The sequence below is a fragment of the Stegostoma tigrinum genome, chromosome 1, assembly GCF_030684315.1.
Source record: "Stegostoma tigrinum isolate sSteTig4 chromosome 1, sSteTig4.hap1, whole genome shotgun sequence".
Taxonomy (NCBI): domain Eukaryota; kingdom Metazoa; phylum Chordata; class Chondrichthyes; order Orectolobiformes; family Stegostomatidae; genus Stegostoma; species Stegostoma tigrinum.
In genome coordinates this window covers 125,687,802-125,715,000 of record NC_081354.1, presented here as the reverse complement: position 1 = coordinate 125,715,000, position 27,199 = coordinate 125,687,802, and the positions used below count along the sequence as shown (strand labels likewise).

Below are 27,199 nucleotides of genomic sequence, written 5' to 3'. Positions count from 1 at the left end.
ATTGAAAAGGAAGGCAAAGGGAAGGCATGGTGGGCTTGGTTAAAGAATGCATTGCAGTGCTGGAAAAAGAGGACATCTCAAAGGTTTTAAGAACAAAGTCGATCTAGCCAGACCTAAAGAACAAAAAGGCTACAATTACGTTTCTTAGCATAGGTCATTGTTCACCAACTAATGCAAAGGATGTAGACAAACAAATCTGCAGGGACATTGGCAATGCGAACATTATGGAGTGATTATAATTGGAGACTTTAACCACCTGAATGCAGACCAGAACAGTGGTACTGTTAAGCATTCTGAGGGACAAACATTTCCAGACTGTGTTCAGATAAACTTTCAACAGTTGTATGTGTCCGCTGTAACAAGACAGAATGCACTGTCAGACTGATTCTTGGAAATGAGGTAGGTGAAGTGGTTCAGGTGTCCAAGTGGGAACATTTAGGAGACAGTGATTATTGCATCATCAAGTTTAGGGTGATGATAAAAAAGGACAATAGGCAGTCCACAGTAAGAATAGTTTTCATATTTTCCAAATTTTCTCAAAATTTCCCACTCTGCTGCAAGGAGAGAAAAATTATGCTGTTACGGTTAGTTTGAATTTATTTTCTTTTTGGAACATTTAAGCAATATTTTGTTTTAGCTCTCCTCCTGCCACATTTCTTGTCGGGGGTGGCTGTAAAGTAAGTATTTTTTTCTGCTCATTCCAGCCTTCTGTCATGCTAATTGGCATTTTTTGATGTCTGAGGCATCCTCTGGTTCTCTGTTAAGAAGAGACAACTTACAGTTCCAGCAGGTTGTTTCTGTTTCTGGTATTCAAGTACATGTAAGTGCATTTTTGTCCTTTTATGAACTCCTCCTGTCTGCCCTCTCCTAGAATCTTTCAGAATTAGGATTAAAAAGATTAAAAGTGGTATAAAGTTCTCTCAGCCAAAGGATATTCATACCACCACAGAATTGCCAACAGTCTGAAAATGTGGAATTGTACTGCAGAAGTTTATTTGCTTAAAAACAAGAGAATGATGTACCTTTATTTATCCTGAAAATGTTTTACAAGTGAATTCTTTATGCATGAATGTTCATATATTAACACTCAATCCAGACATACCAATCTTCTGCTTTATTTAGTCTGGTTGAGCTTGAACTAGAGATTCATGATTAACCCGTTTGCTTAAGAACATTCCGCCTCAGAAAATAAGTAAAAAGTAATAATGGCACAAGAGGCATCTTCTAATTTTCCACTTCAACTTCAAAATTGCAAATCAGACCCTCCAATGTCTCAGTATTCCAGTTTGTATATGTGAACAGCTCCCACATGAAATGGGTGCGTGTGTTGCTGACCCACTAACAGCAGTATCTAAAACTTACATCTGAAACACCTGCATGTCCAAGGTACCCAATTCCTTTCATCCCTCACCATCAAACTACCAATTGCCCACTTTTCATATAAGACACAGCAAATGAAACTGATCTATTCTCTGCACAGATGCCGATTGACATTTCAAAGATTTCTGACATTTTTCTTTTGATTACAAATTGTCAGGCACAGTCTTGGCATTTTAGAGTCATACAGCTTGGAAACAGGCCCTTCAGCCCAAACTGGTCCATACTGACCATAGTGCCCACTTGGCTAGTTCCAATTGCCTGAATTTGGCCTGTATCCCTCTAAACCCTTCCCATCCATGTACTATCTAAATGTGTTTTAAATGTTGCTATTGTACCTGCCTCAACCACTTCGTCTGGCAGCCCATTCCATGTACACACCACTCTCTGCATGAAGAAATTGCCCCTCAGGTTCTTCTTAAATCTTGCTCCTCTCACCTTAAACCTATGCCTTCTGGTTTTCAATTCCCTATCCCTGGGAAAAGACTATATGCATTCATCCTGTCTAAGTCCCTCATGATTTTATACAGCTGAATAAAGTCACCCTTTATTTTCCTATGTTGTGAGGAATAAAGGCCTACCCTGACCAAACTGTCCCTAAAACTCAGGCCTACTGAGGCAACATCCTTGTAAATCTTCTTTCCAGTTTACCTATGTCTTTCCTATAACAGAGTGACCAAAACTGTACAAATTACTCCAAGTGCGGCCTCACCAATGAGTTATACAGCTGTAACATAATGTCCCAATCCCTACATTCAACGCCTCCACCGATGAGGGCCAGCATGCTAAATGCCTTCTTCACCACCCTGTCGACCTGTGATGCTGCTTTCAACAAACTATGTACTTGTATTCCTAAATCCCTCTGTCCAGTAACATTCCTCAGGACCTTATTATTTACTGTATAAGTCCTACCTTGACTTGAATTTCCAAGGTGCAACACCTCAAACTTAACTGTATTGAACTGCATTTGCCAATCATCAGCCCACTTCCCCATCTGATCAAGATCCCTCTGTAATTTTTGATAACTTTCTTCACTATCAATGATGCCTCCTAATTTTGCATGATCCGCAAACTTACTAATCATGCCTGGTATGTTCACATCCAGATCATTTATGTAAATAGCAAATAACAAAAGTCCCAGCATCAAGCCCTATGGCACACCACTAGTCACAGACATCCAATCCAAGAAATAACCTTTGACCATCACACTCTGTTTCCTACCATTGAGCCAATTTTGAATCCAATTAGCTGGCTCTCCCTGGATACCATGCAAACTAAACTTCATGACTAGCCTGCCATGTGAGACCTTGTCAAAGGCCTTACTAAAGCCCATACAGACAACATCCACTGCTCTACCTTCATCCATCCTCTTGGTTACCTCTTCAGAAAACTTCCCACGCACAAATCCATGCTGACTATCCCTAATCAGACCTTGACTATCCAAACTTTGGTTGATCCTATCCCTCAATATCTTGTCCAATAACTTGCCTACCATTGATGTTAGGCTCACTGGCCTGTAGTTCCCTGGCTTGTCTTTTCCTCAACAAAGGAGCAATATTAGCCACCTTCCAGTCTTCCGGAGCTTCACCAGTGGCTAAAGATGAAGCAAAAATCTCAGTAAGAGCCTCTGTGATTTCTTTCCTAGCTTCCCAAAATGTCCAAGGATGAACTTGATCTGTCCTAGAATATTTATCTATCTAACTGTGTTTTGAGGCTGCAAACACCTCCTCTCTAGTAATATGTATGCAGTCCAAAACATCGCCACGTGTTTTCCTTATTTCCTTCACATCAGTAAACACTGAGGAGAAATATTCATTAAAAATCTCCTCCATCTCCTGTGGCTCCACACATAGACGACCCATGCTGATCTTTAAGGGGACCTATTCTCTCCCTAGCCACCCTTTTACACTTAATATAGCTGTAGAACCTCTTGGGATTATCTTTAACCATGATAATGATACATTGATTTTTTTTGTGTGTACTCGATTGCTTTCCTTTACCCATCACTAATAAAAGTCTTCCAACAATAATAATTATGCAGAAAATAATGAATTTTGGGCAATTTGGAGTTGCTCTGAATTCTGATGCTATAACTTTGTTCACTTCTTCTGAACCTTTACTTAATTCACGCAGTCTTGAGTGGACTGTCAAAAGATCCAGTCAAGCAAGAACCAGCATTCTGCTAGTAAAAGTATTGTAAATTTTTCAAGTTGTGAGCTGGAACACCTCTGTGCAAATTTCCCTGTCAATGTGTACAGCAGCAAAAGAAAACAGTCATGAATTTTCTTGTCAGAATAAGTTGCATTAACAATTCCGTATTTCGTCCACTACTTAACATAGTTACACTGTAAATATGAACTAGACTCATTTTGTCCACAGGCAAAAAATAGTCAGACTATTCACAAATCAACAATATACCAGAAATGACTTATTTTCTTTCTGAGAGCAGTGTAACTTAAACCCTGAAGGATAAAACCTTACCAATTGTTTCAGTGCATTTTTGTTTTCTGTGAATTATAAGATAATAAGATATAAAGTTTATATTAGTTGTGTTTTTTTATACAACATTTACAAACATGGAAACCATATTTATATGTAACTTTGAAATATTTAGTGGAATGTAATGTTTTGGGAAATATTTAATTTTTTAAATGCTGGCAGCGCAAAGATATAGCATGGAATTCCTTTATGTATGGTACTGGCTAAAGATACAATTAATTAAGTCTCCACTGGTCAGTGTAGTTAGCTGATTAACCCAATCAACTGGGAATCCATCGAAACTTGAAACCTCCATTTGGTGTCCTGGTGGTAAACGCATTACCCTGAGGAAAAGCTAGTGTTCTTATTGTGCAGTGATCGCGAATTGATGTCTTGAAAGACATATCATTGTCCAGTTCATTGCTATCTGAACTGACCTTGTGGCAGCCTATGGATGTTTGAAGCCCATTGAAAGTTCCATACATATTGATGGTTTCCTGGCTTTCGTTATAACTGAGTTCTTCAGAGTACTGTTTCGTCCTGAAGCAGTTAGAGTCTGTGTTGCTCAGAGTTTGCAAGGCTGCACTGCATTTTTCCGAGATATCTTTTAAAATCTCATCAACTTTATCACAGCCCTGGTTATAAAAGGAGTTGTCCTCGATTCGTTGCCGCTTAGCTGAGAGTTTTGAGGAAAAGATCTCAGACATGGTGTCATTGACGTTCTGGCATTCCTGTTTCATTAATTTCTAGTAAAAGTTGAAAGTAACAAATCCTTAATTAGTTAGATACTTTTGGTATCTTGTTTACAGCAGTATTCTACAATGTCTTTGCAACAGATGTTAAAACTAAATTGTTACAATGCTGTAGTTTGTCAGTGGATTAAATTGATCTTATAAACATTACTGGAAAGCTTGTGGACCAGTACATTTCACCATGTCTACTGTTGTTAATAGACAAAAGGCTTGTGAGGCTTCAGTATGTTTTAGGTGTTAGCGAAGTGGTGGTCTGTTTTTTGCTTGAGCAGATTTCCCTTCAATTGACTTGGCACAGAATGGAAAACAATCTTTCAATGTGCTTTCAGCACCCAAAGTAAACATCAACTATTTCCACACTCTAATTCTTTCTGACTGGCTCTTGGTGCATTTCATTTATGCAAAAATCGACTCAAGCTCAAGATGTGTTTCTTGTTTGCAAACTGTGTGTTGTCCTATGTAACATGTTGAAGTACAATTATGACCATTTTCTGTATTTTCACTGGAGTTTATCATGATGAAAAGCGATGAATTCTGTACCATTTGATTAGCCAAGAAGCAGTGATGTTCTGGATCAGCTGATACACAGGAATCGCAAACATATATAGTTATATATATGATTTCACAAAAGCCTGTATGTTATTTTCTAGCTTGATACTACCTGAGATAAGCGTAAAACACCTAGAACTAAAAACAAAGAACAAAGAAAATTAGAGCACAGGACCAGGCCCTTCAGCCCTCCAAGCCTGCACCAACATGCTGCCTGCCACAACCATAACCCTGGACAATTCCAGGGACCGTATCCCTCTATTCCCATCCTATTCATATATTTGATACCCTTTCAAAGTCACCATTGTATCTGCTTCCACAACCTCACCTGGCAGTGAGTTCCAGGCGCCCACCACCGTCTATGTAAAAACTTGCCTTGTACATCACCTTTAAACCTTGCCTCTCACACCTTAAACCCATGGTCCCTGGTAACTGACTCTTTCACCCTGGGAAAAAGCTTCTGACTGTCCACTCTGTCCATGCCCTTCATAATATTGTAGACATCTATCAGGCCCCACCTAAAGTTCCATCATTCCAGTGAGAACAACCCAAGTTTCTCCAACCTCTCCTCATAGCTAATGCCCTCCATTCCAGGCAACATCCTGGCAAATCTTTCCTGTGCCCTTTCCAAAGCAATCACACCTGTCCAGTAGTGTGGCGACCAGAATTGAACACAATATTCCAAATGTGGCTGAACTAAGGCTCCATAAAGCTGCAATGTTACCTGCCAATTTTTAAGCTCAGTGTCCCGGCCGATAAAGACAAGCATGCCATGTGCATTGTTGACTTCCTTCTCCACCTTCGTTGCCACTTTCAGTGATCTGTGTACCTATACACCCAGATCCCTCTGCCTATCAGTACTATTAAGGGTTCCGTCATTTACTGTATATTTTCCATCTGGATTAGACCTTCCAAAATGCATTACCTGACATTTTTCTTGATTACACTCCATCTGGCATCTCTCTGCCCAAGTCACCAACTGATCTATATCCAGCTGTATCCTTTGATGGTCCTCATTGCTATCCACAATTCCACCAACCTTTGTGTCATCGGCAAACTTACTAATCAGACCTGTTACATTCTCCTCCAAATCATTTATAAATAGTACAAATAGCAAAGGTCCCAACACTGATATCTGAGGAACAACTCTCATCATAGCCCTCCATTCAGAAACACACCCTTCTGCTGTTACCCTCTGTCTCCTATGACCAAGCCAGTTTGTTATCCATCTTGCAAGCTCACCTCTGACCCCGTGTGGCTTTACCTTCTGTATCAGCCTGCCATGAGGGACCTTGTCAAAGGCCTTGCTGAAGTCCATTTAGACAACATCCACTGCCCTGCCTTCATCAATCATCTTTGTCACTTCCTCAAAAAACTCAACCAAGTTGGTAAGACATGACCACCCACTCACAAAACCATGTTGCCTCTTGCTAACACACCCACTGATTCCCAAGTGGAAGTAAATCCCATCTCGAAGAATCCTTTCCAATAATTTCCCTGCCACTGACGTAAGGTTCACCGACCTGTAATGAGCCAGATTATCCTTGCCATTGTTCTTAAACAAAGGAACAACATTTGCTATTTTCCAATCCTCTGGGTCCTGCCCTGTAGCCAGTGAGGATACAAAGATTTCTCTGAAGGCCCCAGCTATTTCCTCCCTTGCATCGCTCAGTATTCTGGGGTATATCCCATCAGGGCCTGGGAACTTGTCTATCTTAATGTTTTTCAAGACCCCAATACCTCCTCCTTTTCGATCTCAACATGATCCAAACTATCTACACACCTTCCTCCAGACTCCTTCTCTATGGCGAATACTGACACAAAGTATTCATTTAATACCTCGCCCATTTCCTCTGGCTCCACACATAAATCCCATTCCCTGTCCTTGAGAGGGCCAAACCTTTGACTGGCTACCCTCTTACTCTTTATATATGTATAAAAAGCCTTGGGATTTTCCTTAATCCTGTTGTCCAATGATTTTTCATGACACCTTTGAGCTCTCCTGACTCCTTGCTTAAGTTTCTTTCAATTTTCTTTGAATTCCACCCTTGCTTTGAGGGTTCCCAGCCTCCTAGTCTTAATAAATGTTTTCTTTTTCTTTTTCTTTAGGATCACAATATCTCTCATTATCTAACGTTCCCTAAACTTGCCATACTTATCCTTCATCCTTACAGGAATATGCCAGTCCTGAGTCCCCAGCAACTTGCACTTGAAAGCCTCCTATATACCAGAAGTTGGTTTGCCCTCAACCACCTGCCTCCAATGTACATTCTTTAAGTTCTGCCTAATATTGTTGTAATTTGCCCTCCCCCAACCTTCACCTGACAACTATAATTATCTTTATCCATCAGTACCTTAAAGCTTACCGAATCATGATCACTGTTCCCAACCTGCTCCCCATACTGAGACATCAACCACCTGACCAGGCTCATTCCCCAATATTAGGTCCAGTATGGCCACTTTCTGATTTGGGCTATTTACATACTGTTTCAAGAAGTCCTCCTGGATGCTGCTTACAAACTCTGCCCCATCCGAGCCCCAAGCACTAAGTGAGTCCCAGTCAATATATGGGAAGTTAAAATCACCCACGACAACAACCCTATTACTTTTACATCTTGCCGAAATCTGCCTACAAATCTGTTCTTCTATCTCCCGCTGGCTGTTGGGAGGCCTTTCGTAAACTCCAAACATTGTGATTGCACCCTTCCTGTTCCTGAGCTCAACCCATTTTGCCTCACTGTATGAGCTACCTGAGGTGTCCTCCTGTGGTACATCTGCGATATCCTCCTTAACAAATAGTACAAAGCCCCCACCCTTTGTACATCCCCTTCTATCCCACTTGAAACATCTGTATCCTGGAACATTAAGCTGCTAATCCTGTCCCCCCCTTAACTAAGCCTCTGTAATAGCAACAACATCATAGTTCCAAGTACTAATCCAAGCTCTAAGTCCATCTGCCTTACCGGTACACTTCTCGCATTGAAACAGATGCACTTCAGTCCTCTAGACCCACTTTGTTTCACAACCACACCCTGCCTGCTCTTCCCCTGAATCTTACTGGCCCTGTTCTCGAGTTCCCTTTCAATCACTTCACCTTTGCTTTGGTCCCCACCTCCCTGCCAAGCCAGTTTAAATCCTCCTGAGTAACACCAGCACACTTCCCTGCCAGAATATTTGTTCTCCTCCAGTTCATATGCAACCCGTCCATTTTGTATAGGTCCCACCTGCCCCAGAAGAGATCCCAATGGTCCAGATATCTGAAACTCTCCCTCCTACACCATCTGTTTAGCTGTATGTTGAGCTGTACGATCTTCCTATTTTTAGCCTCACTGGCACATGGCACAGGGAATAATCCTGAGATTACAGCCTTGGAGATTCTGCTTTTCAACTTTGTACCTAACTCCCTGAATTGCTGCTGTGGGACTTTATCACTTATCCTATCTGTGTCATTAGTACCAATATGTACCATGACCTCTGGCTGTTCACCCTCTCCCTTCAGAATGCTTCCTGCATGATCCGAGACATCCTGAACCCTAGCACCAGGGAGGAAACATACCATCCTAGAGTCTCTTTTACATCCACAGAAGCACCTATCTGTACCCCTAACAATAGAGTCCCCTAAAACTACTGCTCTATTGTTCATTGTCCTTCCCTTCTTAAGAACAGAGCCAACCATGGTGCCACCAGTCTGGCTGCTGCTGCTGTTATCCCCGATAGGTCATTGCCCCCAACAGTATCCAAAATGGTATACTTATTAGAGAGGGAGATGACCACAGGGGATTCATACACTCCCTGCCTGCCCCTTTTAGCAGTCATCCATCGATCTACCTGCACCTTAGGTGTCACCACATCTCTAAAACTACTGTCTATGATGCTGTCCGCAATCCTCATGCTCCTAAGTGCATCCTAAGCTGTTTAAGAAAATTTATCAAACATTAACCCTTACTTCTCACTGTGAACACCCGAGGTGTATAGTCCCTCACTCACCTTCCCAGGATGCTCTCTGGATCTCTCCCTTTGCTTCTGGTCCTCACAGTGGAGCCGGTGTGTTTTGTTTTGGTTAGAGGAAGTAGGGAAATACTGAGGTTGTTGTTGGAGTTGAGCTGTCACTTGATAACAGCCCCTCCACAGACCACCATGCCGCTCCCCTCTTCCAGCTAGACACCTTCCCTTGAACACAGAGGGTGTCTTGGCCAGCTGGAAGCAGTGACTTCACTGATGCAGATCTTCCCTGTGTCAGCCAATCAGCATCATCACTCCGCTGCCCTCTTCCAGGAGACACTTATATGATATCTATTAATCATTTATACAATGTGGGCGGGACTAGTTTGGGCAGCATTTACTGCCCATCTCTAATTACCCTTGAGAAGATAGTGATTGTTGTATATGAAATTTGCCTTTCAGAGAGTTCACCATTAAAGAATCAATGTGTTTGTGTGTTTGAAATGTTGTGACTCTACTTGATAGTCAGTTTGCTTTATGTCATTAAGTTGTAAACACAGAAATCAGATAGGTTACTGTAATGTTTCCTTCATAAAATGTCATGTCTTTTACTATTTTAAATAAAAGAACCCACTGAGCTCATCATTCCCTGACAAATGATTGATTGTTGGACCATTGTCATGAACATGAGATGGTGAACAACAGAGCAAAATATGAGACAAAAAGGACTGCAGATGCTGGAAGCCAGAATCTATAGGTGTGAGGTTGGAAAGGCACAGTAGGTCAGACAACATCAGAGGAGTAGGTAAGTCAATGTTTTGGGTCAAAGGGTGATGAAGGGTTTCAGTCCGAAATATTGACTTACCTGCTCCTTGGATGCTGTCTGACCTGCTGTGCTTTTCCAGCCTCACACCTATAGACAGAGGAAAACATAAGTTGATGTTTCCTGTCCTGTTTGAACAGTCAGTAATCAAGTGAATCTACAGGTGAAACACATAGTCAACAGTCTAAAGTCATGCTGAGGTCAATGATACAACTCTCAATATATTTTTCCATACAGTATTAGAGAGTTGAAGATACATCCCTATCGAGAGATTAGTTTAACTCAGTCAAGAAAGAAAAGGGGTCATACATTTCAGGCAGTGATGAAGAGAAAGTTCTTCTCTCAGAGAGTTGATGAGTCTGAGTCATTTAATATATTGAAGGCTGAGACAGAGACATTTTTAAGCAGGATTAAAGCAGTCTATGTTCAAATGCAACAAAATATGTATAATATCCAGGCTAGGGGTGATAAGTGGCAAGTAACATCAGCATCACACAAATGCCAGGCAATGACTCTCTCCAATAACAGATAATCTAACTACTGCCCCTTGACATTCTATGGTGCTGTCATTACTGATTCCCCACTGTGAATATCCTAGGGGCTATCAATGACTAGAAACTCAATCAGAATTGCCACATAAACATTGTGACTACAGGAGCAATTCAGAGGCCAGGGATACTTCAGTGAGTAACACACCCCCTGACTTCCCAAAATCTGTATATCATCTACACGGCACAAGTCAGGAGTTGATGGAATGTTCACCACTTTCCTGAATGCATGCAGTTCCAACAACAGTCATGAAGTTTGACAACATCCAGGGCAAAGCAGCCCACTGTTTAGCATCACATCTACAAATGTCCCTTTACCACCAATGCTTATTAGCAGCAGTGTGTACTTTCTGCAAAATGCACTGAAAAAAATTCGCCAAAGATCCTCAAACAGCACCTTCCAAATACACAACTACTACCATCTAGAAATACAACGGCAAAAGATACATAGGAATACCACCATCTTTACACTCCGCTCCAAGTCACTCACCATCCTGACTTGGAAATAAATCGCCATTCCTTCACTATTGCTGAGTAAATATCCTGGAATTCTGTCCCTCATGATATTGTTGGCCAATCCACAGCATGTGGACTGCAGCAGTTCAGGCAGGCAGCTCAAGGGCAACCAAGGTCTGGCAATAAATTCTGGCCAGCCAGTAATGTCTATGTCCCGGGGTGAACAAAAAAAACTCCTGCCAATACTGCCATGGACAGAGGCAGTTACTGAATGTGGATTACTGCGAATGAAACAAGTACAATTTTCTCTCTTGTTAGTTCCATCACCACGTGCCACAGATGCAGCCCAGCAAAAATGACCTTTAGTACCCAGCCAGTTTGGTCAGTAGCAGCACTATCAAGTCACTTGTGGTGATGGTGTAGGTCCTTGCCATCCTACATTCAAGTATTGTTCAACATGGAGCAAGTCATGACAGATTTCCTTCCTGAAAGCACCTCAGAAAACCAGATGGGCTTTACAACAATCATCTTTTTAACTGAAGATTTTTATTCTGATTTTGCTAAATTTATGTGAACCATCTGCCTTGGAGAAAAACTCTATCTCTGGAATAGACGCCCAGTGGCCATATCAGTACTGCCATTGTCTCCCTAGTTTATGTAATCATTCGCTGATATCATTAGCGCACCATTATTAGAGCACAAATGTTAATTATTTGAATAATTACAAATATTTTCATAATTTATATATATCAAAAGTATCATTCAACTATAATTGTATGTTAAGAATTAACATTATTTTTTATTGCTATTAGTCTTCATTCTCAAATAACTAATATATTTTTTTCTGCCTGAAATGTACAAAATGGACAGCTATATGGGGTCAAAAGTCCCAAATTCAAAATGGCAATGTCAATTTATAGCTAGAAGTACTTTATTAATCTTGTCTAACTGCAATCAGGTTTCCAATTTTAAGAGCAAGTTTTAGTCAAAAATGTTTACAAAAATACACAGGCCATATTTTTACGTTTCAAAATTTCTGACAGCATGGGCCACTGTAGCTTCAAAGTTTCCAGAAATTCTAATAGTGAGCATTTTAAAAATCAATTTGATGCCACAATGGAGTTATTATACGCTATAAGGTGTTAACATTTAACAATGTGAGACCATCTCTTTTAGGAAGATTCATAAATTACACACAGTGAGGTGCATTTGGCAGTGATGCAAAAGTAGGTGCACAGCTGGAACCTAGACGTTCTTCCAGCCTAGATTAGCAATGAGACATGTTTTGAAATCTTTTCCTAATCTGATGTTTGTTTTATACTTATGTTGCTTAAAAGAGCAAAGAATGATTTGTTTGTTTTATTTTCACCAATGGAAAAACAGTTAGTTATTTGAGCGATGTAAAATGATCAGCATAGCTTTGTTCAGACAAGTTTCTGAAGGCAAAGGTTAGGTTTTGCTCTGCTAAATGTGTTGTGAAAACTGCCTGACAAGTTCAGAACTCGATACACATAAAGACATATCCTAATCTCTTTACAGTTTTCTAAAGTGTTAAAAGTGAATGGGACCTCAAGTTTGTGGACGCCAACACTTTTTAATGTAGACATGGGCAAATATATAAATGAACCCTGGTCCTCTCATGTAAATAGAACTTGAATCGCTACTATTTATAATACTTACATCAAGTATAGATGCCAGATGTTTTGCCTTACTAGCAAGTTCTTTCAGTTGGACATTTCTTTCCTTCAGTGATACAATTTCGTACTGTTTTCTCTTTAAAGTGACCTGCAGCTGCAACAGGAAACATGAGTTAACCACTAAAGTGAGCATTCTACAAAACCAAAATATTATCCATTGCATTACGATCAGATGGTCAGAAATTTCAATTACATATTCTGTGAAAATCAGGATGAAGGGTTGTAATCAATTTTACAGAATTTTATAGCACATGTGGAGGCCAACTGGTGTCCTGTTCTGTGTTCTTTGAAAATATCTTCTCCCTTATTCTCATCCTTTACTTGTGCTCTTCCATTTATTTTTTTCAAATATTTTGGAATTCTGTTGGTTCACTCTTTCCAGGAGATACTTCCATGTCTCAACAACTCTGTGTAGAAATAGTTCAAACTTTTCCGTTCATTTTTTTGCTGATGGGCTTGAATTTATGGTCTCTAGTTATCAATCCACCCATATATAGAAACAGATTCCCTTGAATCACTTTATTAGAGCATAGCTCAATGTAAAATCTGGAGATCTGAAGATGTTTACAGCACAAATTGACATCACTCAGCTAATCATGTCTAGTCTGGCTCTTTGTTCAAGCTATCCAAAACTAACCAACCTCGCTGTCTTACTATCACTCCGTTGTTCAATATGGTCCTCGGCTGTAAATGTTTATCACTTATCCCTTTACATATACAATGATTTCTACCTCAATATAAAATTCTTCTTTTGTGTCTCTTCACTGTCTCAGAAACATCAATTACAATTCCCCGCATCTAGCGGAGATAGGCTTTTCATGTTCATCCAATCAAAATTCAGAAATTTTAAAAACGTGTGCTTGATTTCTTATTACCATCTTTTTCTCTAATTGATGTAGTCTCAACATCACAAGTCTCTACTCATTACAGGAATTTCCATATTTGGTATCCACTCAGAAAATTTGGATTTCCTGGTGTATTTGGTTTTACTAGACTTTTCATAAAACTGCACACAAAAATCAGGCAGTAGATTAATCAATATTTTATGTGGATTCATCATAATTTCTTAAACTTTCTACTTATGCCCTATTTATGAACCCAGATTTTAGAAAGTCTTTTTAACAGCACTATCTACCAGTATGTCTGTGGTGAAGGAATTTACTATTTGACCTCAAAATCTACATGGCCTTTCACACTCTTCAGCCCTTCCAATGATACATGTATTCCATAACTTACCTCACACTTACTATATTAAATGCTATTTACCATCTGTCTCCCATTTCACTAAAAACTTTATATTCCTGAAATTTTTAAAAGTCCTTTATAATGTTCTTCTGACACTATGCTTCAATCAACAAGTTTCGAAATACTGTTCCGATACTCAAGTCTAAATAATAAGTATATACAAGAAAAAAAAGGCCCCAATGCTGATGCAGTCGCACCATTATTTTTCAAGTCCAGTAACAAACTGTTACACCAATGGTTGTTTGCTGTTCATCAACCATTTTCTGTCTGAATATATTTTTTCTTATAAGATACACCAGATGTTCCTAGACATTTTATGAAATTATTTCTGAAAAACAATGACATTTCAATTACTGAATTGCTTTAGCTAATTGATTACTTTCAAACAATTCTATCAAATTGGACAGTCAGGTATGGCTTTAACAGAACCGTGTTGAGTATCATAATTCCCTTTTTCTTTCTTAAAACTTGCTGATTAATTTAGTCCAATTACTTATTTGACATCCTTTCCTTGTTCTACCAAATAAAGCCTCCCATCTCTGGACTTAATATTTCCATAACTTTGTTATTCCTGGATCTCATTTCTCAAGTAAGCCACCCTAAACTGAATCAAATATATTACTAAGTAAGTTCACTCTGCCTTTTGGTGCTGCTGACCATACCATGCAGTGATTATCAGCAAAAGTTTAAAAATGATAAATGGGCTTCAATGTATCTCCAATTCAGTTCCTTTAATGTGAGCAGGTACAGCAATTAACATTGTTTGTTCTAGACGAATATAGACTACTAGTAGTTTATGTTTTTTTTATTGTAATTTTATTGAATAAACAATGATATAAAATTTGCACAAATTCTGCATCGTATTTCACTCAGTTTCTGTAGCAAGAAAATTCAGTCGCTGTTGCTCAAAAAAGCTAGCCAGTCATGCTAAATATGCGAAATTTGTATACACACAAGTATTTAGCAAGGACCAGCTAGTTTTCAGAATAAGCATTACATATTTGTAATTAATCTTTCTTAAGATTTGTACATTTCTGCTAAAGCCTCCAATTATTGCCATCCTGGGTTGGCCTCAATGGTGCACTGATGGACTTTGATGAAGCTCTGCTGTCCATATGGTCAAGGTACTCCCACAATACTGAGCATCAAATGTATATACGCACTGGTTTTGAAACAGTTCATACAAATGATTTAATATTTGCCCTGTCTTTGTGGATCTGAGTTTATATTGTACAGATTTGGTTGTTAAAAATAATTCTGGCATAACAGGAGAAATATTTTGATGTTTTTTTTTCTTACATGTTCATTTTCATCCAGAGCATCTCCTAGAGCTTTTTGATTTTCTTCTGCCACATCCTTCCAAAATTGCTCAGCTTGTTGTGAGTGATCTGTCTGCAGATTCATCTCCAGTAGAGAGTCTTCCACAGCTGGGACTGAAGATGAAATGCATGCCTCGAGATCAGACACATAGTCAGAAATGGGCAGTTCTGCATCAGTCATGGACATGGGTTGCATCAAAGATGATGGGTCTGTGGGCAATAGGGAAAGTAGTTGTAACATACAGATACTCAGATTAATAAGAACAGAAGAACTAGGAGCAGGAGTCAGCCATTCGGCCCCTCGATCTTTCCCGGCCATTCAACAAGATCATGGCTAATCTTTTTGAGACTCAGCTCCACTTACCCCCCCATTCACCATAACCTTTAATAAATAGAGGCATAGAACAACAAAGGAAGGAAATTCTGGCAAACTGTTCTAAATAACTAGTTATTCTCAGCTTTAGAAAGCCAATTTCTGGCTATCACACTCAGAATAGACAGCAGTGCCTTGTAAAGGATCCAAATGAGATTTACCCAAATGGCTCTGAGATGAGAAAATTCAATAGTGTGGGGAGGCGAGACAAATTCCATTTACTTCAGGGCAAAGAGATTTCATGGAAGGATTAACAATGGTGTTTGGAATCATGGTAGGTTTTGTTTAAAGTAGTTAGGAGGAATTGCCAGGGAATTCATGCTTAAGATAAGTAGGGGGGAAAAGTCAGCATGAAAATGTATAAAATTCTCCTGTTCAGCTGGTTAAGTTCTGAACAAGGAAACAGACACTTTAGAAAGGGAACTAGAAACATTAACTCTGATTTTCTCTTCACAGATGTTGCCAGACCTGCTGAGCTTCTCCAGCAACGTCTTGGGGGCGATGTGAAGTGCAACTCTCAGGCTCAAGTACAGTTGAGTGGGATCATTTTAAAATTCATTCATAGGATGTGAGAGTCGCTGGCTGGGCTAGCATTTAATGCGCTTCATTGAGAAGGCAGTGATAACCTGGCTTCATCAGCCGCTGCAGATAGGTAGAGCCTCAGTGCCATTAGGGAGATCCAGCAAAGGGAAAATATTGCTTTCTGCTTGGCTTGGGGACTTGCTAAGCAAATTGCATTCCTCCTGAAAACGAAAGGCTTTGCATACTGAAGTACTAGCCAGAAATTGTGCAGTGCGTTTCCTTAGTTGCTTTGTTTCGTGGTTCCTTGTGATATTAAGGATTTGTCTGGGGGAGCAACCCCTCGGTCCCATTGCAGCTGAAATATGGACATTTAGCTTCAACCAGTGTGTGGTCTGTGGGACAAGGATGACTAGTAACAATAAGAGCGCTCCGTTCTCCTCGCTGTTCTGTTTCGGGAAATGCTTTGAAACTAAACGGTTTGACAGAGTGACAGAGACAACAAAATGTGAGGCTGGATGAACACAGCAGGCCAAGCAGCATCTCAGGAGGACAAAAGCTGACGTTTCGGGCCTAGACCCGAAACGTCAGCTTTTGTGCTCCTGAGATGCTGCTTGGCCTGCTGTGTTCATCCAGCCTCACATTTTGTTGTCTTGGATTCTCCAGCATCTGCAGTTCCCATTATCTCTGGTTTGACAGAGTGAGGTGCTTGTACTTCGTTTGTACTTCCTGATTACTTTAACAATACAAGCTTGCGCGTAGGAGCTTGTTTGGAAAGACGATGGTTAATTAGAAAGAGTTTTGCAATACTTTCAGAAACATTCCCTTCAAGCCACGGCCATTGCCCTCAAGCTGTGACCTCTGGCAGATTGTCACAAAGTGAGCACGGATTTGGTGGACCAGCAAGTTCAGACATGCTGTAGGTTTCTTTTTAAACCCGTGCTCATTGTTAAATCTCTCATCAATGTGTTCTCTTGTTTCCAGTGGCAACGGCTGGTGACGACATCAGTACAGCGTTCATTTGTGCCTGTGAATCCGCGAAATCCTAGGTATACTTTCTGAATGTTTCACAGATGCTCAATGACATGTACTTACCGCACATTATCATGCTAACATCCTTGAAATCCTGCAGGTTAAACTCTGGTGCTGTATCTAAAGCCCGATTCTGCAAAAAGAACAGAATTCCTGGCGATGAAATCACATCCTTCATACACTGATCACAGTTTACCCCTAGTATGATCTAACATTGTAAGGCGTTTTATGTGTTATAAGATATTTAGTCGGTGTTAATTAAATCAGTGTTTATGTCAATTTCTCCCCAGCCAGTTCTCTGCCACTTTCCTCAGTGTCTGTCTCGTCTCCCGTGTGTTCCACCGCCCGCTTAGCCTGGCCGCCTGGAACTGTCTCCCTAAACCTCCAGATCACCGTTCCCGTTTCCCAAAAGCATTTGCGTCCACCAGGTCCGCTGAGGAATTATTGCCGGCGCCCATTTCTCCGGTGTGAACTGGCTCTGACAAAGGCAGCTTGCATTAGAAAGCATTCACAAGAAAGAAAAGCGAGTTTGTGCTGTGTGGATGTTTGTGACCGTATCTCAGCCTCCGGTGGCTAGATGCGATGTAGAACCAGTGCGGGTTCAGTTCCAGTTCTGACTGAGGCTGCCTTGGGACAGAGCCCATCACCCTATCCCTGGAGGGAGTGGTGGTGGGCAGTGGGAGATAGAGGGGGCGATGGCAAACTGCCACTGCCGAACGAACACTATAACCTGAAACTTCAGCCGGTAAGAGCCAAGGAGCTGCCATTGGACGGAGCTCATATCCCACTAGGCATAAATACAAAGTACCTTAAGCAGTGCCCTAAATATAACATTACATAAGCAAACATACCTGAAATTCAAAGCTCCATTGCGGAAAATGCATGTAACAAGTTTGAAGTGCCATTGGAAAAGCTGTCGGTCTATGAGAGAATCTGTTAGCACTTGTAAATAGCACTTGTAAATAGACTGTCTTGAAGCAACAATGCTGCAAACAGCAGCTAATAAGGTGACCTGTGAGTGTGGGAAACTAAATAAAGTTCCAACATCAGAGCTCCCCAGCGCTCGGTGCCGCAGTAAGATTGAACTCGGTGTTGAGTGCTGTCTGTCTGTAATGTGGTAACCTTGATGAAAGCATTGGAACGCTGCCGTGGATTCTATACCGATTGCAGGCGTTTTGTGAACTGCCTGTGGTCTGGCAGCAATCACTGTACAGGCAGCCTGCTTCATTTCAATAGGTCAGCCACACGAACCAACCACATTACACCTGAAGCCAGCAAATCTCTTCACACTTCAAGACAAAGTGGAAGCCGGCCTCTGATCATCAGGCTTGGCACTGATTCCTGGCAGCATTTCTGTCACACGGCATAAGCCTGTGTGTGCCCAGATTACCTAAAGGTTCTGTTGCAATTTTGAATCTTTGTTTATTGATGTAGCCTCTACAGCCTTTTGTGAGTGCTAAATTTTCATCACCCTTTGCGGGAAGAAGTGCTTAAATACCAGAGTTGCCGAGCTCTAGTTTGAACCTTATATAACAAGGTGTGGAGCTGGATGAACACAGCAGGCCAAGCAGCTTAGAAAATAGAACATAGAAAAGTACAGCACAGTACAGGCCCTTTGGCCCACGATGTTATGCTGTGGAATAATCCAAATCCAAAAATAAAATAACAACCTACATTCCCCTCAATTCACTGCTGTCCATGCACATGTCCAGCAGTCGCTTAAATGTCACTAATGACTCCACTTCCCGACTACCACTGATAAACTATTCCACGCGCTCACAGCTCTCTGGATGAAGAACCTCCCTCTGACGTCTCCTCTATACCTTCCTCCTAACACCTTAAAACTATGATCCCTCGTGGCAGTCAATCCTGCCCTGGGGAAAAGTCTCTGGCTCTCGACTCTATCCATGCCTCTCATTACCTTGTACACCTCGACCAGGTCACCTCTCTTCCTCCTCCTCTCCAGAGAGAAAAGTCCGAGGTCAGTCAACCTCTCCTTGTAAGACAAGCCCTCCAGTCCAGGCAGCATCCTGGTAAACCTCCTTTGCACCCTTTCCAAAGCCTCCACATCTTTCCTATAATAGGGTGGCCAGAACTGGACACAATATTCCAAGTGTTGGTGTCACCAGGGTTTTGTAGAGCTGCAGCATAACCTCGCGGCTCTTAAACTCGATCCCCCTGTTAATGAAAGCTAAAACACCATATGCTTTCTTAACAACCTCATTCACTTGGGTGGCAACTTTGAGGGAGCTATGCACTTGAACACCAAGATCCCGCTGTTCCTCCACACTGCCGAGAATCCTGCCTTTAATCCTATAAAATCTTAGGAGCAACTCCTAAGACGCTGCTTGGCCTACTGTGTTTATCCAGCTCCACACTTTGTTATCTCGGATTCTCCGGCATCTGCAGTTCTTATCATCTTTGAACCTGATATACCTTGTTTTGGGCCTACATCAGAGGAAAGACTGTATCCGAGATAATAGGAACACAGGTGCTAGAGAATCTGAGATAACAAGATGTGAAACTGGGTGAACACAGCAGGCCAAGCAGTATCTTAGGAGCACAAAAGATGACGTTTCCGGCCTAGACCCTTCGTCAGTAATGGGGGATGGGGAAGGAGGTTCTGAAATAAATAGGGAGAGAGGGGGAGGCGGATCGAAGATGGTTAGAGGAGAATATAGGTGCAGAGGAGGCAGACAAGTCAAAGAGGTGGGGATGGAGCCAGTAAAGGTGAGTGTAGGTGGGGAGGTAAGGAGGAGATAGGTCAGTCCAGGGAGGACAGACAGGTCAAGGGAGCGGGATGAGGTTAGTAGGTAAGAAATGGGGACGCGGCTTGGAGTCGGCTGTCAGGAATGCGGCATCAGCAGTTTAGAGGGATATGGGCCAGGAGCAGGCATGTGGGACTTGTTAGTTTGGGATCATATTTAGGTCAGACTGTTTCGACCAAAAAGTCTGTTACTGTGCTGTTTGGCTCTATGACTTTGTTATGAAATGAAGGATAATTGTGTGAGGAGGTTAATTTCGATGTTAAATACATTCCATTACTATCGGACCAAGTGTATGAAATTATCTGATTGAAAACCAGTAACTGGTTTTTAAGAACAAATCCAATCAATATATACAGTAGTAGGTAGCTTAATAAAATGAACTCTGATGAATATTAAGCTTTGCATTCAGTTTGCTATGTCATATAAACCCCTTTGACTATGAATTGCATCGTTATATTAATACTCTTGATGAGTCTCTTTTACAGCACCTAACATATATCTTATGGTTGAAATTGACAAGCTATTTTAGTAAGATTCACCTGTAATATGAAACCACGGCTATGTAACTAAATTAACTCAGGATCTTGATGATAATAAGAAAATCCGAAACTGAATGTTGATTAGAAATAACAATAAGTTGTTTGAGATAAAGTTTTTGCCAACTTGAATGCTGTAATTTGATGATAGTTTCTAATGACATTCATAAATTGATGCATCACTCTTATTGGTATAATTGAATTAGAGCATTCTGTTTGAATATTGTAACTCACTGCAGTGATTATGTGAGATAACAAAAGTGTGGAGCTGGATGAACACAGCAGGCCAAGCAGCATCAGGCTAATAAAATGTGAGGCTGGATGAACACAGCAGGCCCAGCAGCATCCCAGGAGCACAAAAGCAGTTCCCATTATCACAACATCAAGCAACTCTGTCATTCACTGAAAATTTTATAGATATCATTGTCTCTTTTGTTTTAGTTATCAGTTCAAATTAATTTATTTACACTCAATTAGAACAACTAAATTGCAAAGGTAATTAAGCTTATTAGGACTTTAGGCTGTTTCTCAAGCCTCTTGAGATGTCAAAGTATTTCATCTTAAAAGTACTTTTTCAACATGCTTAAGGAGTTTAATTGAATTATTTCAACTCAGGAGAGAACTCACTGCAACCATTAAGATATTACGATATTATAACAATGTAAGAGTTATGTACTAATTTCAGCAAAAATAAAGGAAATTAAACCATTTATTTCAATTTAAAAATGCCAAAAGGTTTGAATATTGTTAAAACAATAAAATATAAATTCATAAGATTATTTTTGTTAGACAATTTATGCATAATTTTACCATCTACTTTAGTTTGACACCTTTATGGATTTTGTTCCTATTTTTCCCAGTGAAGAAAGGATTTTAAAAGATTTCTAAAACTGAAAGAAAACTGCAACTGACAGAATATTCTGGAATTGCAGGCAGATTTGGTAGTAGATCAATATTCAACTGTTCTTTTTTAATTCTTTCATGGAAATATTGATGTCACTGTCCGGCCAGCATTTATTGCCTGTCCCTAGTTGCCATTAAGAAGATGCTGGTGAGCTGCCCTCTTGAGCCACAGCAGTCTATGTGAAGAAGGTAGACCCACAATGTCATTAGGAAGGGAATTCCAGGATTTTGACCCATCAATAGTGAAGGAAGTCAATATATTTCCAAGTCAGGATGGTGAGTGGCTTGGAGGGGCACTTGCACATGGTAGTGTTCCCAAGTATCTGCTGCTCTTGTCCTGTTAGATGGACAAGATCAGAAGTCACATGACACCAGGCTATGGTCCAACAGGTTTACTTGAAATCACAAGCTTTTGGAGCACTGCTCCTTCATCAGGTGAAGTCTGACCTCAGTGCCACATTCAGTTGAATGCTGCCTTGATGTCAAGGGCTGTCACTCTCACCTCACCTCTGGAATTCAGCTCTTTTGTCCATGTTTGAACAAAGCTGTAGTGAGGTCAGGAGTTGAGTGGCCCCGAGTTAAGAGTCCACCACATTGCTTTGATAATCTGGAGTAGCATGCAGGCCAGACAAGGTAATGACTCGTGGTCATTATTAGACTCTTATTTCAACTTTTTCTTGTTGAATTCAAATCCACCATTTCGCACAGCAGGATTTGAACCCAAGTCACCAGAACATTATCTGGCTATCTGAATTAATAGCGAAACAATAATGTTATCAAGCCATTATCTCCCCAGATGTGGCCTAAAAAATGAGAAGTATCACTCTGAATTTTACCCCTAATGTACCTTACAATTAAATTGTATTTATGTTTATTGAACAATAACTGGTCACGTTATCAAAATGTCCTTTTGCAAATACATCCCCAGGAATCAAGAATTCAAAATTGCAAAACTACATTTAAATTTAATGAGCCAGAACATTACCATCCTGTAGCAAGCGCTGTTCCTGCTTATGCTGTTCTCTATGCCAAAATTGATAATCCCCTGAAGACTATCAATAGCTGAACAAATTACAGAATCACTGCATAAATTCAGCTGTAAATGGTTTGCTTAGAACATATCAACAATAAAACTTAGTACATATTTCATATTTTAACATAATTTTCCTCCCCCAACACAATTAGGCAAAAGTGAAGAACAACACCCCACAGATATTCTAGTTATAAAAAAACACAAGGAATCAATGTTTTCTGCCTGTGGAACAGCTCCTCCCCTGGTAGAACCTCACTTTGGAAATAGCTGCACTGAATCAAGAGTTTGGCTCCAGGCACAGCAAGCCTGTAGTGGCATTCCTGGCTATCCTCTGGGGACTTTTCTGCTGGATAGTCAGAAGTGTCTTAGGCCCAAAAGGCTGTGGAAAGATCCTCCAGTAGAACATTTTGTCAGCAATGAGTTTGCATTTTAGAATAATGGATAGGAAACTGGTTGGCAGAAAGGGAACAAAGAGTAGGAATTAATGATAACAAAGTGTGGAGCTGGATGAACACAGCAGGCCAAGCAGCATCTTAGGAGCACAAAAGCTGATGTTTCAGGTCAAGACCCTTCATCATCTTCTCTCTGATGAAGGGTGTAGGCCTGAAATGTCAGCTTTTGTGCTCCTAAGATGCTGCTTGGCCTGCTGTGTTCATCCAGCTCCACACTTTGTTATCTCGGATTCTTCAGCATCTGCAGTTCCCATTATCTCTGATACAGTAGGAATTAATGGGTCCTTTTCAAATTGGCAGGCAGTAACTCGTGGGGTGCCTCAGTGATTGGTGTTGGGACCCCAGCTATTCATAAAATATATGAATGATTTGGATGAGGGAACTGAATGTCACATCTCAAAGTTTGCAGATGATACCAAGTTGGGTGGGAGGGTGAACTGTGACGAGGATGCAGAGATTCTTCAGCATGATTTGACAGGTTGGTTGAGCGGGCAAATCAATGACGGATGCTGTATAATTTGGATAAATGTGAGGTAATCCACTTTGGAAGCAAAAACAAGAAGGCAGATTGCTACCTGAATGGCTGTAAATTGGGAGAGGGGAGTGTGCAGTGGGACCTGGGTGTCCTAGTGCACCAATTGCCGAAGGTAAGCAAACAGGTACAGTTGGCGCGTGCTATGTTGGCCTTCTGCTTTTGAGTACAGGAGCAGGGATGTGTTGTAGCAGTTATACAGGGCCTTAGTAAGACAACACCTGGAATATTGTGTGCAGTTTTGGTCTCCTTTTCTGCGGAAGGAAGCTCTTGCTCTTGAGGAAGTGCAATGAAGGTTTACCAGCCTGATTCCGGGGAAAGCAGGTCTGACATATGTGGAGCGATTGCTTAGATTGAGGCTGTTTTCACTGGAGTTGAGACAAATAGAAGGGGTGGGAGGTCTCATAGAGACTTATAAAATTCTAACAGGACCTCACAGGGTAGATGCCAGGAGGCTGTTGCTGATGGTTCCAGAACCAGTGATTACAGCATGAGGATTCAAGATAGACCATTTAGGATGGAGAAGAGAAGACGCTTCTTCACCCTAAAAGTGGGGAGCCTGTAGAATTCATTACTACAGGAAGTATTTGAAACCAGAACATTGACTTTATTCAAGAGGCTACTGGATAGAGCTCTTGGGGAAAATGAGGAGAAAGCAGGAACCCACAGAAAACTACACCAAAGGTGAGGCATACCTGCTTGCAGTGAATTTCACCTGCCACCTCATTTCAATACAAACATATGTGCCTCATACATCACACATCAATTTACCAGGCTTGATATAAAAGATCTCTATCCCTTTGCATTTTCATCCATGTACCTTGGTCCTAGGCAAAAAGAAAGTTATCTCATGTTTAGGAATTTGACATTTTCTGTTTTATTTTCCCATTTGCATTCTGTTCAATGCACTGAGAAACTAATAGTTCTCCTATGAATTGTAGCCAAAGCTGCAAGATCAATTATAAGTATTTTTGAATCCTGATGGGCATTAAAGCTATACTCTTCAAAATATTATACTGTTACTGTTGCATTGGTTAAGGTCAGAAGTCACACAACCAGCTTATCGTCCAACAGGTTTATTTGCAGGCATAAGCCTTTGGAGCACTGCTCCTTTGTCAGGTGAAGTCAAGGAGCAGTGCTGCAAAAGCTTGTGATTCCAAATAAATCTGTTGGACTCTAACCGGGTGGCATGTGACTTCTGACTTTGTTCCCCCAGTCCAACACTGGCACCGCCACATACCATATTTGATTGGAATGGAGGATCTATTATATGCCTATTTAAAATATCTGTTGACAATTTAATTTGGATTCTACTTTCAATCTGAATCTAACATCAACATTAGATAAATAGAATGCATTAGAAAGATGTTTGAAAAAGGTCAATATTAACTTCTTTCATCACTGAACAGCTTTCCAGGATGATAATTCTTAAATCCAAACATTTCAAATCAACAAAATCTGAAACTATTAGAATGGAAGACACTTAGAATGTGAAGGAGAACAACTTGATTGATTGTAGTTTTGGTTTTGTCATGAAATCGAAGGGGCTACAATGTAAAAATATTTTGGTAAATAAAACTAAAACTTCTTTCTGGAATGAATATTTTAATTAAGTATGTTAAAATGATTTCTCACAACATTTATAATCTGCACACCAGATAAAATACTGAAATAGTAACATGATCAGAATAATCCAACACAATAAAAGACAGATACAGTTCCCAATTACCTCTACACATACAGCTGAGAATGAAGCACAGACGCACATAGAATAAGCCATTTACTTTCACACACATGCAGTAAAGCACCTACTATTCACAGATTCATCCAGCCATTCACATTTAGCCATTTACTTGCAGACCTTCTTACTTAAGTATACATTCTCTCTTGCAAACATTGATTGGCTCCCATGTACTCATTCACACATAACGTGCGATCTCATTCATTCAGATTCACTCATTGAGTCTAGTACCTTACCAACGAGCTCTCGGATTCTCACAGTGATTCGCATGGACATTCCGTCGTTATCTCTCACCTCCTCATTTACAGGCCACAGACTTACATATTGGTTCTTACATACAGGTCAGGTTCTTACTGTCTCACAGAATCTCACCTAATCACCGGTTCGTTCTGACATATTGGGATCCACGCCCTCCTTCTTACAGGGCAACACTCTCACACGAACATTTACCAACACTAAAATGACAAATGAGAATAAGTCAGTTGACACACACCTGCGGAGGGGGTTCATTCGAAGATTCCTGGTGTAGACCTGATGTGCAATCTGCCAAATCCTGCCATACCGTTTCATCTATAGTCACGAATGCTAAAAACAAAGTGATCTTGAGTTTTGAATGTAGATGACAAGGAGTACACGTGCCTGTCGGAAGGAGTGAATAGAAAGGCTATTTGTACCTGAATCTGGTGCACTGCTTGCCGCTCCAGAATAAATAGTCACCTGCGAGCTGGTTCCAAGGGCTTTCTGCAAATCTTTCTGCACTTGCCAGGAAAGTCGCAATTTGAAAATAAAATAAAACCGCAGTATTGACAATATGATAATAATAATAAAATATCTACATATTCAAGTACAGCGATGACAAATATGCAGAATAGTAGTGATTGGGGAATTGTTCATTTCTAACTAACCTGAAGTGTTTGAACAAAGGCTTTCTAAAACAATTCGCATCAACAATTGGTAAATTAAATATGGGTTTACCTCTACAGAACTATATGTACTGCACGAATAAAAGCAGCCAATTTGACAAATGGAAATCGCACTTGATCCTCATTCTCAAATTCTTTACTGACAGATGATTTAAACAGTTGCTACTTAAGTGGGGTATGTACCTTTTTGTCAACTTTTGGTTGTTTTTTAGCAGAAGTGCGGATCGGTAACTCCACCATCCTATTCGGATAAATTTCTCCAAAGACTTTTCTTCCATTTTGCATGTCCACTGATTTCTTGGTCAAAATAATAACAGATATGTTACTTCCCTCCTGTTTAGTATCAATAAGACTCGTTGTTATACAATATACTCTGAAGGTTTGTCAATGATGTGTTCGGGTAATTTGATCATTTATATTAAAATAAGAAAGATATCGAAATCAAGTGACAGTCGGTTGGAACAACGTTGGTCTTATAGCAGGAACATGCACCGTTATTTGCTTTGCCCAATCAAACCCTTCCCACTCCGTCTCTACGGGCTAGGCGTCCCTAGAGATGTGTAATTGTGGTAGAAAGGATCAATTAAGGCTCTCCCCAAACAGGCAGAAGGAGCGCCAGAGGTGGCGCCTTAAAGACAAGGCAATCTGTGCACGGCCACTGCACTACACTTGGAGAGCCACCGCCTCCCGAGACTATTCACACTTTGTCAATCAGCACCGATACTTCGCGTTGCGCCTTTTTCACGTCCATTGGCGCCACGTTAACCGTAATTTTACACAACTGCACAAAATGTTCGTAAGGACAGCCTTTATCAAAGTCCTAAAACCGTTTGTGCTGTCAGCCCTCGGCGAAGGGTGGGGGGGGGGGGGCGCTGTTTGGGGTGCGGAGTGGGTGGGAAATAGTTCGTTGCGTTAATAGTAAAGGACAGAACTTTGTCACCGATTTAGTGGTATGGTATTAGTGGCCCCAAAGCAATCCCGCAATCAAACTATTTAACAGTGTTATCTCTTTAAAGGCAGTGATTGTTCCTCGGGAAATGATGATTTTCTCTCATTGTAATTGACCATGTACCTGCTCAAGGTGTAGTTGATGTAAGATAGTGAGAGAATGATTTTAAATGAAGTGCTGTTCGTGATGAAATAAAAACCGAAAGAACTGCGGATGCTTGAAATCAAAAACAAAAACAAAGTCGCTGGAAAA

The 27,199-nt window shown here is 40.6% G+C and overlaps 1 protein-coding gene across 2 annotated transcripts; it reads right to left on the bottom strand.

Annotated features, from left to right (window-relative positions):
- Positions 1-222: 222 nt before the first annotated feature.
- Positions 223-26,390, bottom strand: mcidas (multiciliate differentiation and DNA synthesis associated cell cycle protein). Of its 2 annotated transcripts, XM_059651478.1 has the most exons (7): positions 26,182-26,390; positions 25,750-25,828; positions 25,569-25,660; positions 17,174-17,243; positions 15,167-15,396; positions 12,606-12,716; positions 223-4,601 (listed from the first exon to the last, which is right to left on the bottom strand). In XM_059651478.1, the coding sequence occupies exons 1-7, from the start codon at positions 26,281-26,283 to the stop codon at positions 4,137-4,139; spliced, it is 1,149 nt and encodes a 382-aa protein (XP_059507461.1). In that variant the 5' UTR covers positions 26,284-26,390; the 3' UTR covers positions 223-4,136. The 2 variants fall into 2 exon arrangements, with proteins under 2 accessions (XP_059507461.1, XP_059507462.1); XM_059651479.1 differs by lacking the exons at positions 25,569-25,660; positions 25,750-25,828; positions 26,182-26,390 and adding an exon at positions 17,962-18,269.
- Between the last annotated feature and the right edge of the window lie 809 nt (positions 26,391-27,199).

Coding starts and splice junctions, on each gene's coding strand:
- mcidas (XM_059651478.1), bottom strand. CDS start 26,283: ATGCAAAATGGAAGAAAAGTCTTTGGAGAAATTTATCCGAATAGGATG. Junction 25,661..25,749: donor AAGCAGTGCACCAGATTCAG/GTACAAATAGCC, acceptor CTTTGTTTTTAG/CATTCGTGACTATAGATGAA. Junction 15,397..17,173: donor TGTTAGCATGATAATGTGCG/GTAAGTACATGT, acceptor TATTGCCCACAG/ACCCATCATCTTTGATGCAA.